Here is a 14,964-nt window from a genome sequence, read left to right as displayed (position 1 = left end):
GCTAAATGTTCTTTTGATCTCTTTATTTTGTACCGGTTCACTGGTTAAATTTAGAACAGAAACGGTATGGATAAAAAAACATGGTCCCTGCTGCTCTGGGAGTCTAGTCTAGCTCCCCAGCTGTCCAGTGGAGGATAGACCTGAACATTAGTACTAGAGAACCTTCCTCCCCTGTCCCTCCCAGCCACCCCCACCTCAAAGCAGCTGCCTGACACTCCTTGGCTTTTGAATCATCTGATGAAGGTTGTCTGTTATGGGACACAAACTAACCCGATCCATCCCAGATGGCCATATTTTTATTTTTCTGTTGTGCTTTTTTTTTTTTTTTTTTAAAAAAAAAAAAAAAAAAAGATCTCTAGGAGGTTTTTCCAGTTCTTTAAAAAGATTTATTGTTGATGTGGGACTTTTTCTCCTCGAGTCATTATCTAAGCTTCTTGGCAAGACAAGCATTCTGACCTGTTTGTGGTGATAGACCCTGGGATCATCCTGTCCAGCAGGGATGATAATTATTTGTTTACTGACAAGGGCCAAGAAATATTTTACATTTTTGGTACATACAGTGTCTACATTACTTACAGGATTTTCAGTCATGTGGTGTTTCAGCAGAAGGAGTAAAAGGAGGGTGTATTCAAGAAGGTAGTATGGCAGAGAAAAAAAAATCTTCATAACAAGATGCAGCTGAATTTTGCCCATTTTGTCTCTCCAAGACTTATAGATTCTCTCTGTATGACTCATGTCTGGCCCATAAAATTTGAATCTTTAAGTCGAGGATGTCCTTTTGCAATTAATATCAAAATTTGTTTCAAATTCCAAGGGATATATCTTGGCTACCTCACACCTCATTGTTTCTTTTGTGTTCTGTTAATATTCTGTGCATTCAGTTTCCCTAACTATTCCTAATCAGGTGCCCCAAGATGTTCCATCTGCTTGGTTGCAAATTCTAGCACTTCGGCCATATTTGGAGAAGGATCAGTCCCCTCCTTACATAGGGATTCTGTAGTCACCACCTCGGTAATTACAGCCCATCTGGCTCCCGTTTGTGATACCAGATATTATGTGGTTATGAGATCTGACGGACTGTAGCATCCAGGAGATTCCTCCCCTCCTGGTCCTTCAGACAAGAGACCACTGGACTGTTCCCAGGTGCACACAGAAGTGAGGCTGAGCCTGAACTGCAAATATGCTCCCATGCACACGTAGACAGTACAGACATGTGCCTGAAAATACTAACACATGGCAGGATGCTACTTTTACAGGCACCCCCCCAACCACAAATGGCATTCACATGGAACAGAAAGACCATAAATGGCCTAATCCTGCTCCTACTCATCAGGTAACCAGGCTTGAAATTTGCAGTTTGTAATGTATCACACACGTGCCCTTGCTCAGCTGATGTGCATACTAACAGCCATGCATCTGTCCAGTCTCTGCCAAACCTGAGTCCTTCCAGGAACTACCTCCAGGCCCTGGGCTTTTTAATCCAGTCTCTGCCAGGATCTTGGGTTTCCAGACGAGGACAGTTTAGTCCAGCGTGAGGCTAACTAGATGAACATCCTCAGCAGCTATATAGGAGCAAACAACATTTTAGAAGATGACCGATAGACTACAGTGATGAGGCAGAGCAGTGTACTGACCTGCAGCCTGCTAACATGTGGCTGACCTGTATTATTGCCCACCCTATTCCCCTCCTATCCACCCTGATCCTTCCCCTTCCACGTTTTTCACATTCCCAGAGTCTCCTCATCTTAAGAGAACTTAATAAGTTTTACCTGGTCCCAGAATTTCCCTCATATCCCATATGAAGTTTGCTCTTGCCTGTGAGATGAGTTCTGGTAATCCATGATAACATTGTTCCTATTTCTTACAGTTCTGGTTGAATTTCTTCAAGGTCACATTCAAGTCGTTCCTCTAATGGCCCATCCATCAATGTCCCAGGAGTTCTGGTCTTTGTTACTCTCTCTTATCTGCAGTTTGTTAGTGTATATGCACATTTAACTTATCACCTCTCCTGTTCCTAGGCTGGTTTTTATGCTGACTAGCTAACTACCAGATACCCTTACAATTTCCTATTTGCTTTCAGCTGCAAAACCAAATTAAAAGAAACTTAAGAAAGCATGACACAGTATTTGTAATGATTTTTTTCCCTACATTCTAGTTGCTGTAGTTATCAAAGGTATTCAGTGATTTTGAACAGGAAACAAGGTTTATGGAAGTACTTAGCTGTCAAGATACAACTGTCACATGAAAATTTTTATTTTCTCTGAATTATTTAATGTAGAGTTGGTGATTGATTTGCTTTAGTTTGTGGGAAGGGTTGGGTTTTTTTTTATTCCAAATTTTAATAATAAGCATGTTTCATGTCCTTTTGTTTACTTCTGCTTCTTTTGCCCCCTTTTAATTCTCTGTACCAGCTTGTTATTACTTTGCAATTAAAAGCATCTGTTTTCTTCTGAGCATCTGTTTGTGGCTGCTGCAGGTTGCTTTTCCATAGTGACTTAATGTTGCTGTGTGGAAGTGTAGGGTTCAAAGTAGAGCTTTCCTACTTTAGGAGAAAAGTTTTATCTCAGGTTTTCTATAAAAAGAATCCATAAAACAAGTGTTTCATAGCAGAGTAGGCAGCAGTAGGGGTCATGAACAGCATTTAAATAAAAGAATCCAGTAATTTAGAGCCATCTTGCTGCTCATGGTTTTTTAGTCTAAACTTCTTTCTTCTGGCTGTCTGGCTTGATTATTCCTAAATCTCTTGGGTTTTTTACCCCTCTTTCTCCTATTTCTTAATCTTAAATTAGAATGCATGGCCTTGGGGGAGGGACTGTCTCTTATTGCCTATGCATTTTTTTGACAATATAAAGATAGTTCCATCTTCTGACTGAGGCCTCTGAATAATCTTACAATATATCTAAGAGGAAAACATGCTAACCTTTCAAACTGCAGTCTGGCTTGTGGCCTAGTTGAAGTGGCATATGACTTCAAGACTTAAGTTTTACCTTCATAATTGTCAGCAATGACAGGCTGCTCCTAAAGGAGGGAGAGCTGGAAGCTACAAGTAATCCCAGCCCAGGGGCTGTCATCACACACCAGGGCACAATACTGCAGCACCTGAGCATAGCAGGCAGAGATGGTGCTGGGAACATGTTCTATCCACAGCCCTGGATGAGGTAAAGGATGAAGCAGATCCAGGGTCTATCCAGAGAGGCCAGTCAGGAGTAGCAGGAGATGGGGCTGAAGACTCTGATACAGTAAAAGTCTGTGGTCTATCCAGGAGATAGGGCTTTGAGACAGGTAAACTTACAACACAGCTCAGGAAGTGACTAGAAAGCACAGGCTGAGCTTAAACAGAGCCACTGAGCAGAGGGTGGGTGGGGGTCCAGGTGAGACCACTCAAGGCAATTAAGGCTTCAGGGCTCTGACAGCGGTAACTCTTTGAGGTAAAATTGAAGAAACATCAGTATTTCCAGTTTTTATAAGAGGAAGAAATCTGAGCCCAAACTAATAAGTTTTCTCTGCAGTTTCTTTTATTTATTGAACTTCATCCTAATGTAGGAGAAGCTCAAAGGCTGGTATCTGCTATAGAAATAATTTGGAATTGGGTGCCAGTAGTTCTGAAAATTAAGTACTAAGACAATTGCAACATGAAAAATAAGAATCAAATGATTAGTGACTGTTAGGTTTTAATCACAAATATACCATGGGCATATCATGCTTTTTTACTCTGTTTCTTTTGACACTGATGAACCATCTCACTGCAGAGACAACTCCATCTGGGCTTTGCATGAATGCATGCTAAAATGTGTCATAATGAGGGTGGTAGCTTTTGAATAACTATCTTGTACAGTGTCTTTTTTAAATGCCAAAGATAAAGGAAGTCTGTTGCATACATTTGTTTGCTAGGCAGCAGCAGAATGCAGGATCTTTATGTCAAGGAGTTTACTAGAGATAAGGAATAGTGACTTGAGGGTTAAGTTTTTGGTCTGTTGTTATTTTCCATATTTATCTGTTTTTCAAAATATTTTGAGAGTGTGAGTATAGGAGTAAGTCTGACAATTTACAGCCAAACAAATAGATCCTACATACGGTTTTTGAGGGGCATTTTCTCTGAAGTGTGGAGTATGTGTCTAGATCTGTTACAGTTGACCCTTTTCAGTCTTTCTGGTCTCTGGAAGGAAGTCTAATTCCATATAAGGGAGGGATTTGAGACCATGTTTGTTAAAAAAGCTTGTGACGTTCACAGAAGAATTAGTTCAGTCGATTGCAAATGTTGGGCTATGTTATCTCGTAACTCCCAGCAGCACTTCCTTTGTTAAATCAGAATATTTTAGTATGGACTGCTGTGGCACTGGTAGCAGAAAAAAGAGTCTTATTTCTGTGTCTGTGCCTTGGAGGTAAAGAGGAGTCCAGTATTATTATATACCCAGTAGTCTGACAAAAGCTTGATGTTCTCAGGGGGACAGAATGACTGAACCAGGTGCATGCTTTGCTGCTTTGAACTTGGTCAAATATGGGAAGCCTTTCAGGGGTGATGAAAGGCATTTCTCTGACTTTCCATTCCTTTTCAAATGTCAGGTTCCTTTTTTGAAACTCAAGATTTTTAGGAGTTAGCCAGAAGTAATTTTTGTGTTGCCACATCTGACTGATGTTAAGGATGGCTAAATCTGCTGGACTGAATGACACAGGCAATCTTTCACTTCCTGGGCCCATCAGGATGAGGGCTGCTCCCTATTTCTGATCTTAGATCCAGCCACTAGTCTAGTCTAGTCTAGTACAATTTTCAAATATGTGCACACACACGTGCACTGTACAGATGTGACTGGTTCCAAACAGATAGGTAGGACGCTTGTCACTTGACCCACATAAACACAGGCAACGCTGAGTGCCTGATTCTGTTTCCAAGGGTTGCTGTCTAAAGAAAACCTTCATGGGTTTCTCCAGGATCTTTCCCCACACTTCTCATTCTGCTTGCAACTAACCTGGCTTGGAGTTCACTGGCATATTACACACACTCTAGAGACAGGGATCACACGGGAGGTAGGAATGGTGTTTAATAAGAAGACAGGATGGACTGCAATGGTTAGACTGCACCAGACAACTGAATTGACCAACTTCCTGCTTTTATGTAATGAACCTCTTTTATCCTTCCCTCTCCATTTTTCTGTTTGTTCTGCCCTGATCCACCTTGACCCCTTCCGTTTCCTGCCATTGGCCTTTCCCTTAAACAATGCATAAGTCCTGTACCATCCCCCAGATCTCTTGTTCAGTCCCAAAGTATTCCCCAGGGAATGCTTCCCAGTAGAAGTCCTATACCTCTTTGTGCAATAGTCCCCCTTGTTTTGCACAGTATTCTGGAGAGGATTTCTTCTGTTGAATCCCCTTAGTGGGTGGGTTTTACACTAAGGACAATGACTTTAATTATCCATCTTTGATGGTTTTAGGAATAGCTGATTTGAATGGATAAGGCTGTCTGTGTTCTCCCCCTTGTTATCCCAACCTTGTTCCTCTGATCATTATCTGCCTATTTTGAATAGCCATTAGCTAGGCATCTTTGCAACTAGACTTTTTTATTAGGCTTTTTTATTTTAAAAAGGCTAGTTTTCTTTCAGTTAAGTATTTTTGACAATGATTTAAAAAAAAATACCTGTACCAAAGGCTGAGCATAGAAAACATTTACTTGGAAGGTTAGTGTAGTAAAGTATCAAGTGGTAAAAGATGAATTAAAAAGGAATATATGCCTTAAAACGTGGCATATATTGGTAAAATTCATCTTGGTAAAGGATGAATTATAAAGGAATATAGCCTAAGTAGCCTTCAGAGTAGTCTGCAATGATCCAGAGCTGTTTATTATATGTTAAAGAAATGAGAATTTTTATAGGTACTTCAGAGATGATAAACAATTCCTCCTTTGCCATTAATGTAAATTTAAAAGCTTCCGTTTACTTTTATGTGTATTCATGGGATTATATTCAGTGTCTGCTACAAGACAGTAGGGGGTAATGGATAGGTTTAGTACCTTTTTAAGTGATTTGTGCTGTTCTTGACCTAATCTTCAGTATCTTTTTTCAGCTGCTGGTTCAGTTTGTTCAGAATACTTCTATTCCACTGGGGCAAGGGCTGGTGGAATCCGAACCAAAAGACATCACCTGTCTTTCTCTCCTTCCTGTTACTGAGACCTCAGAATGCAACAGACTCATGTTGCCAGGTAAAATCTATGCGGCATACCTTAGCAAGCATGTCCTTCACACAGCTCTCTTTACTGCACCACTGCGGCCACTGCCTCTTGCTGATAAGGCATTCCAGGCATGGAGGAACAAGTTCAGAAGGCTGACTGAAACTTTTCTCATTTAACAGTGAAGTCTGACTAGTTATAGAAGATTCCTTCTTCCTCCAATCTCTCTCAAGTTCTGATTTTTTTTTTACCTAGAAAAATAACTTCATAGGTATCTTTTAGTCACAGTGTATTTATACTTTTATTTACTTTGGTTGCACTTTCTTCGCTAGATGATGAAAGAGATCTCGCTTCTCCAAGTCACACCAATTCTTCCAAAGATGTTTCTTCATCTGCTGTCTTGAGAAGTCTCCAGGTAAATGTGGGCCCTGATGGAGAGGAAACAAGGGCACAGAATGTACAGAAACCATCTGAACTTCTGTCAACTCCAGAGACTTCCAGTTTATTGCAAGACCTCCAGCCCAGTGACAGCACTTCATTTATTCTTCTCAACCTAACAAGAGCAGGTGATTCTCCTTCTCTTTGTCATCTGGCTAGGTATGTCTCAGACAGCAGAATGCAGGAGATATGAGTAACAACTCTGTCCCTGCTGCTTCTGAAGGGGAAAGACCATGAAATTTGCTGGGCATTACTGGGTATTTCAGGAGCATTTAACCATCAACAGCTTTCTACAATGCTGAGGTCAGCAAAAAATCAAAAATTTCCCTCTGTTACATTATCCTTCTGTTTCATGAAGTTGTCTTCTTTTCTAGGGCTGGGGTCTCCAGCAGAGCACTTGGTGTTTGTTCAAGATGAAGCAGAAGATTCTGGGAATGACTTTCTCTCTCATGATAGCACAGACAGCAGTACCCCGTGGTTCCTACGAGTGCAAGAATTGGCCCATGACAGTTTAATTGCTGCCACTCGGGCACAGCTTGCCAAGAATGCCAAAGCAAGCAATAACGGTAGGAAATCCCCTGATTCTGTCACAAAAGTTGAATGTTCCATAGAAGGCCCCTAGTTTCAGCTGGTTTCCTCTCTCTTTCACTTTCTCTTGCTTTTGATCTGTTCTGACATCTTCAGATCATCAGTGACAGAATTACACAAAACAACCATGTATTTTTTTTGCAGAATATATAGGCTTTTCTCAAGGAATAAACTTTAGTGGAGCCAGCAGTTCCATTGTAGTCTGCCTGTTCTCTGGTACATGTAAAGAGTATCTTCTTTTTGACTGCAGCTGCCTGTATTTCAACTTTCATTTTCACATTGAAGTGTCTGTTTTTAATGCATACTGTAATTCATACTTTCTTCTTAGCTCCACTGGGTTTGGAGCTCAGCTTTCTGGAGAATACATAATTGGATTTAGTCACATGCTTTGTGACTTAATTATTTTAATAATTGCAAATAAATGCAATATCTGGGTTTTTTTAGCTAAGATGTTTTTAAAAAGAGTTATTCTGGCTGATACTTAAAATTGGTTGGTTAATGTTGATAATTTTTACAGTTTTTGATGTATTGGCTTTCTATTCTTCTTGTGGTAAGCCTCATCTGGTAGCAGCTGATCTGATACAGCTAGGTTGTTGGGAATAGTTTATGGGCTTGGTAAGGTTTGCCAGTTTGTGTCTAATCCCTGTTATGGGCTAGGCAGCAGCAGCACGTAGGACATGGTAAGCTATTAGTAGCCAGGCGCATACCTGCTTGTACTGGGTCTGGCTGAGCTGGAATTGGTTTCCCCTATAGCAGCCCTCATGGTGCTGTGTTTTATGTTGGGAGCTGGTAGGGTGTTGGTAGCACCCTGGTGTTGTGGCTGCTGCTGAGCAGTGCTTACATGGCACCAAGGCTCCTTCTGATGTTTTCCCCCCCGCAGTGGGACAGGGTGGGCAAGATCTTGGGAGGGGACACAACCAGGACAGCTGACCTGAACTGACCAAAGGGATATTCCAGACCATATGATGTCTGCTCAAGTATAAAGCTGGGAGAAAGGAGGAAGGGGTTGGGGTCACCCTTGGTCCTCTGAGGCAACTACTACGTGTATTGGAGCCCTGCTTCCTGAGAAGGCCCGACATCGCCTCTTCATGGGAAGTAGAGAATAAATCTGTTTTGGTTTTTTTTTTTGGCTTCTGCGCACAGATCTTTGCTTTGCTTTGCTTTGCTTATATTAAAACTGCTTTTTTTTCCTACCCCCAAGGGCTGGTCTACCTTATTTTCTTTCTCCTTTTTGCCCTGTTGTGAAAACAAGGGGAAAGGGGGGCAAAGTGATAGAGTGACTTGGTGGGTACCTGGATTTAACCAAGGTCAAACCACCTCACTGCTTTACAGTCCTGTATCATATATGATGCTGGTTTTATCTATTAAATTTGACACATAGTGATCTGTATCTTTAGATTTTGGTGGGCTTTTTCTTCCAGGTGAAAATGTTCATCTGTGCTCAGGAGATGGGCAGCCGAAAGACTCTAGCCCAATTCCTCATTTATCTCGCGTGGAAAGGAAGCTGAAATGCACAGTTGAGGGCTGTGATCGGACATTTGTGTGGCCAGCTCACTTCAAGTATCATCTGAAAACACACCGGTGAGCAGAATAAAGCTATGTTTCAAAGTCATGACTTTGAAAAACTGCTCAGTATTGGGGATAATGCTAGTTTTTGACTTCGATAAGCTGTGAAAACCTGGTATTGCTCTTAGAAGTACTAGGCCTGTTACTTGCTCTTGGTCATTTATGTTGAAACACTTTGACCAGATTTAGGCTATTTTTGCAGGTCCTTGTTAGTGTTTGGTTTAGAATATTTGTATTGTAACAGGTGGTCAGTAAAGACCATCACTATCGTTTCTGTGGTATAGTGAACATTAGAACTTGTAGCATGCTATCATATTTTTATATATCCTTGAACAAAGTTGCTTGCTCTAACAAACAACCCTGATCTTTTTACGTAAGAAATTGGCAGTCTGTAAGGTAAGTTGTGGATGAGAAGCTTAAAAACCGTGAAGGACTCCCAACAGACATGAGCCCATCATCTTGCCCTGAGACAAGGCCAGCAGTAATTGCATATGTTATGTGTACACATACAGTCGTTTTTGATCCTCCAGTGACTGAAATTCCACAACATTCCTATATAATCTGCTTTACTAAATCATTCTGGGTAGGGAATAGGCAGGGTAATAAGATGAAAAGATATTAGCTGAACAGATTATTCCAGTGGACCACCCAGACTCTGGTTCCTTAGGACTAATTTAGGTCACTCACTTCTGTTGAGTCTCTCCGTTTTCTGATATAATTAATTTTGGTTTAAATGTTTTTGCTTTTTATTTAATCAAAAAAAGAGGTCAAGTGTTCATGAAAAGTACATTGCAGTGGCTGGTAATGAAACAGTTATTTTGTTGCTTTCCAGGAATGACCGCTCCTTCACCTGCCCAGCAGAAGGCTGTGGAAAAAGTTTCTATGTCTTGCAGAGGCTGAAGGTGCACATGAGAACTCATAATGGTGAAAAACCCTTTGTGTGCACAGAGCTGGGCTGCGGGAAACAGTTCACGACAGCTGGAAATCTGAAGAACCACCTACGAATTCACACTGGTGTGTTTTAGATCTCACCTATTTGTGGTCTGCAGAGGTGGGGTCTTTACTGAGGAATAAACCACATCCTCCTCTGTCCTCAAACTTTTGAGAATATTATGTTGTTTATCTCAGCCCTTCATTAATGTCCCTTTTCTATCAATTCACGTTGATTGATAGGTCACATTAATCAACTGCTTACCCCCTCCCTGTACAATTTCACACAGGTTTCACCCTTCACATACTATATGATGATGCTGTCCTCTGCTCAGGCCCATGCTCTGAAGATTCCCTTCTCCCCTCAAGTTGTTTGATGGAGGGAGGGTTGTGGGTTCTTTTGGGCAGACTGAACTGTTCCCAAGGGAATAGTTAGTGAACACAACTGCTGTAATTGTTTTTTATAAAGAAGCTATTTTAAATTCCTGAAAGGCACAATAGCTTAGATATTTCTCTGGTGTGGAGTCCTGGTGGACACAGTTGTAGCTGTACTGACATCTGGCTAAATCTAACTATGTTTCTTGTAGAATGACTACATTTGGGAATTTAGGGAAATGAGGAGTGCAGTGGAATGAGTTGCAAAAATTTAGCAGCAAAGTCTAGTAGAAAAGGGCAATAATTAGAATACAGCATTTTAGCATGCAAACAGCTCTGTGCTAATGCCAATTCAGGATGTTACCATATGCCGAAGCCTATGTATTCTTAACTCATGCTCAGCTTTTTATATTAAAACAAGAACCTTTCTTTCATAGTGCTGTATTTTATACATGGTTTGTATATGATGTCTCCTCTGGAGAATTTCATCCTGCCTTGTCAATATTTTTAGAAGTTGGTGTACCAGCCAAAGTCTTGACAACTACATAAAATGCTTTAGGTGTTTTTATCCTAGAAGGTGGTTTAAGAGAGGCACATAAGTTGCTGCTGAAATGATCAGCAATTTAATAGTTAGCAAAGTTTGTAGTGAATATTCTGGTGGGTTTGTTTGGGTTTTTAAGCCTCAGGGTTGGTTATCACACCACTTAAACAAATGGCCCAGTTCAAGCCTCTCAGAATATTGGTAGAGATTCCCTGATGGCCTAGGAATGTAGCATCACATTACAGTTAATTAACATTTCAAAATAACCTTGACAACTGTGAGAGCACAAGGCCTCTCTAGTAAAATGAAATTGCAGATTATGTGGGCTGCCAGCAGCTGTTTGTGCCTTCTGCCTTACTTAAACACTACCGTATGGTATGTAGTTTGTAGCTACACATGGAAAAAGGTTGCTATTTTAAAGAATTTCCAGTCTAGCTAGAACACACGGTTTGGGGGCAGATGTTGGGATGTAGTTAAGCATTATATATACCAATAATAAAATTTTGAATGTGTAGTAACAGCAGCCATAATTTTTGCAGTTTTCTTTTGCACTTAAAGCTCCCAGCCAAGATACAGATAAATAGGCCCATGCACAATCCACTATGGTAGAGTGTTCTGCAACCAACAGAGTAGTAGCATCTGGAGGAGTAAATAATAACTTTCTTAACTGCAAATTGATGATATGCAATTAAGAGTTTGATCAAACCAAAGGTGTTATAAAACTGCAGGTATAAATAGATCTAGGGTTTCTTATAGATAGAATTGTTTACTATTATTTTTGTCAATGGTAGTTTTTCTTCCTTCTTCCCAGTTTTAAATATTTATAACAAGCCATAAGGTACAATCAGTGTTTGAGATTGTTACGTATTTCAGCTTTGTAACACCAATCACAACATGCTGTGTTGATCCTTTTTGCTCAGATCTGTTGAATGCTGTAGTAGATAAGAAGCTGAGCAATGAACTGTAGGGCGAGGACTTCTAAAGGCAAAATCACAGTAGAAACAGCTTTAAAAACAAGTTTACTCTGAAAGAACTATGTATATGTTAGACAATAAATTAGCTAAAATAGCTTGCTTAATCTCCTGAGGACTTGCTGTTACTCTGATACAGTAGTCTAGTTAAAGACTTGAAATCATAGCGTTAAACATGGTATATTGAGTTCTTTAGTGGGATGTTTCAGGCAAAAGTTACCTCTGGTTTTATTAAGGCCTTATTAAGAGTGTGTTTAGAGCAGATTAATTATATTTCATTGCATTAGTCTAGTCACCTCCCAATTTATCTTCATTTAGACAAGTACAAAAGTAGCTGTGGAGATATATAAAAACAACAAATTTCAGCCTATGAGAAAAAAATCATGCCTTTAATTACTGTTCCTCCACACATGAATATAAATGACTGACACATCTCTCACAGGATTTTGGCAAGTTCAGCCTGATCTGAAATAAAGTATAGAATCTGATATGAAGCAAAGTAAAGTTAATGGGATTTTTGGCACTGAGAGGCAGAAAGGGAACAGGATCCTGGGAGTGTGTGGAGCAGAGAGCTGGTTGTTAAGAACTGCATGTAGAAGATATATCATAGTCCAGGTTCTTTAATATTACTCTGGTATTTATATACTTGGGAGATCTATTTAGAAATAGTGGACCCTTGGTTTGCCTTCAGTGAAATGATTTCAGAAAGAATGCTGGTGTTTCTTCTTGAAAGCCGATTAAGAGAATGCTTTAAGAGTCTTAGGAAGCATATAGATAATTTCCATTGAACTTTGTTGTGTGTAAAGCCAAAAGGGAGAATGGGGTAGAGATCTTGAGGCTGTTCTCAGGAACTTGGACAATCAGGTCAAGTTGTGATCCCAGAATCTAAGAACTTACTTTTCCCTTGTAGGTGAAAAACCCTTTCTGTGTGAGGCACAGGGATGCGGTCGCTCCTTTGCTGAATACTCCAGCCTTCGGAAACATTTGGTTGTCCACTCAGGTAGGAGTCTTCATCTGACATTCTGTGACCTATCTAAGAAAAGATCTTTATTGTAGAATTTAATTTGGTTTCTACAGGACTTCTGGTCACAGGGTTTCACAAATTCCTTTGTGGTGCCTGTAGCCTGTATGCTTTAATCTTTTCTGTTGCTTGTTTCTAAATTCAAATGCCATTTTAAAAATTGTTTTTAAAATGTTATGAAGTTGGATATCTATTTCATAGCTGCCATCTTGTTATTTAAAAGGGAGAATCTAGCACCTCTATATATCAAAGCCATTCAAATCTGAACTCTCTCATGAGGGGGTTTCTGACATAGGTGGGGTTTTCCTTTATTTTTTAATATTGCATACTTGTAATTGGACAAAGCATTAGATGGAAATGTATTTCACAAGTGTTTTAATGCTTCTGCCTTCTGTTTTGATCTATCTTAAATATCATCAGCACATGATGAATATGGCATATTTGGGGAAGGGGAGATTTTACTGGGGGAGTAACTTTTGGGACTATTCGAGTTCTCCACACCTTTTCTTTCCTGCGTCCTTGGCTTCAAGCTATTGATCTCACATGTGTGGACAACATACTTGTTGTACAGTGAAAATGATAGACAGCTCTGTAAAAGGGAAATCCATTCACAGTGACAAGTCATTATCCAGTCTCTGCTCAGTTATGTAAGCCAGATGCTGAAATTTGTGTGATGGCAGGAAATAGCTTCCTTGCTTTTGGTCATTTTATTCTAGGTATGGGACATCAAATATTTCCATGTCACTAAGAGATTACAAATAACTTGTTCCCTCTCATAAATCAGACTTGAAGACTTTGTTACTCTTCAGACTTGAATTTTCCAACAGCTAGCAATAGGGATATCTAAAACTCTTCTGTTCTGGAAGCTTATTGCTCTCCAGGAAACAGGAATATTTCTTATTTGTTTGTCACTGATAATTAGCACCGGTGGCGCCAACAGCCATTTCAAACCAGTATTATTGGCTTCTTGATTGATGAGGTCTTTCTTCTCAGTGTGGTAATTCTTGGGATATTTTTTCCCTCTTCTACTTCAAGGAGTGAAACCCCATCAGTGCCAAATTTGTGGGAAGACATTTTCCCAGAGTGGTAGTAGAAATGTGCATATGAGGAAACACCACTCCCGAATTGGAACAGCTGGCAGCAGAGAGCGAGAACAGCCAGGTAAGGAAGAGAGGGCACTGTCTGTGGGGGAGAAGTGCAGGAAAGAGTTAATGGATAGTCAAAAGAGAAGGGAAGATATTTGTCCTGAAAATACAAGACCATGAGCCAGTAAGGAATAAAATCCTGTTCTTCTTGGAGATGAGGATGGATTGCTCACCCTCCCCTTTTCTAGGACAGAAGACAAAGGTGTATTTCTGTATTGTCGTCAAGGAGCAGATAGGTTTATTGTTTTCAAAATTAACATGAATCTAGGATCTTTTTTTTACATGGAATTTGTGTTCTTCATTATGTATTTTTGTTGTAAGCAACCTGGGGTTTTTATGCAGTATGAATTATTTAAAGAGAAACCAAGTCTGCATGAGATCCCACCATTCTGAGACTCAAAACAATAACTAAAGGGCTTACCATCCATTGGAGTGCCGGATGCCCAAAGAGTAGAAATGGATAGAGTAGGTGTCTAGGGAAGAAGTTGGTGTGACTTGAAGTGGGGCAACGATTGTATCTTATATTGCAGTATCATTACATCATGAGAATTTTGTTTTATCCTTTTTTTTTTTTTTTTTTCCAAATAGAGTCACTGATGGGCAGCAGTTTGCTGGAAGAATCTACAGTGCATAGTAAGAATCTCATCTCCATGAACTCTCAACCCAGCCTTGGTGTTGAGTCTCTGCACCTGCCAGACACTGAATCTATTATTGGAGTAGAGGAGGGTGAGACCAGCTGCTCTTTTTTCCGCCCTCTTATATGTGGTGACTGAAGTGGGATCGATTATTCCTCCTAGAGGCTCACCATGTTGCAGTGGGATGAGTGAACATTGCTTTAACAGTGCACAGAGCAGGTGGGTAGATGGAGAATGAATCATAAAACTGGAGTTGGAGAAGACCTCCTGGACCAAGTTTCTGTCTTGCAGAACTTAAAAGTTGAAGTCTGCTGCTTAGGTGTTATTTAGCCCTTGTTGTGGAACGCCATTTCAAAACTGTTTATGCAGAGTCCATTCTCCTAAAGCCTAAGTGTTTGTTTTGCTGGAGCACCTAGGAGCACCAGTTAAGGACCAGGACCTCATTGTGCTAGGCACTGTACAAACATTCAGTATCTTGAGCAACAGGCCTGCCTTTTCCATCCTTTACTTTCAGAGACTATATTCTAATACATCTCACTGTCAGAACCTGACTTACTATCTGAAATAAACATACTACTTGATATCATTTCATTA

At 40.2% G+C, this 14,964-nt stretch overlaps 1 protein-coding gene across 1 annotated transcript in view; it reads left to right on the top strand.

Moving 5' to 3' along the window:
- ZNF410 (zinc finger protein 410) overlaps nt 1-14,964 on the top strand; it is an 18,110-nt gene extending 3,146 nt beyond the window's left edge. Inside the window, exons 2-9 of the mRNA XM_026849423.1 lie at nt 6,058-6,193; nt 6,493-6,726; nt 6,973-7,164; nt 8,608-8,767; nt 9,585-9,766; nt 12,480-12,569; nt 13,626-13,751; nt 14,324-14,964. Of these exons, the coding sequence (XP_026705224.1) occupies nt 6,058-6,193; nt 6,493-6,726; nt 6,973-7,164; nt 8,608-8,767; nt 9,585-9,766; nt 12,480-12,569; nt 13,626-13,751; nt 14,324-14,508 (1,305 nt within the window). The 3' untranslated portion in view covers nt 14,509-14,964. The remainder of the gene's footprint in view (nt 1-6,057; nt 6,194-6,492; nt 6,727-6,972; nt 7,165-8,607; nt 8,768-9,584; nt 9,767-12,479; nt 12,570-13,625; nt 13,752-14,323) is intronic.

This window comes from Athene cunicularia (assembly GCF_003259725.1).
Source record: "Athene cunicularia isolate RWA chromosome 5 unlocalized genomic scaffold, athCun1 chr5_part1, whole genome shotgun sequence".
Classification (NCBI taxonomy): Eukaryota; Metazoa; Chordata; class Aves; order Strigiformes; family Strigidae; genus Athene; species Athene cunicularia.
Note: the sequence above shows the minus strand (reverse complement) of the source record. Positions and strands in the feature narration are given on the sequence as shown.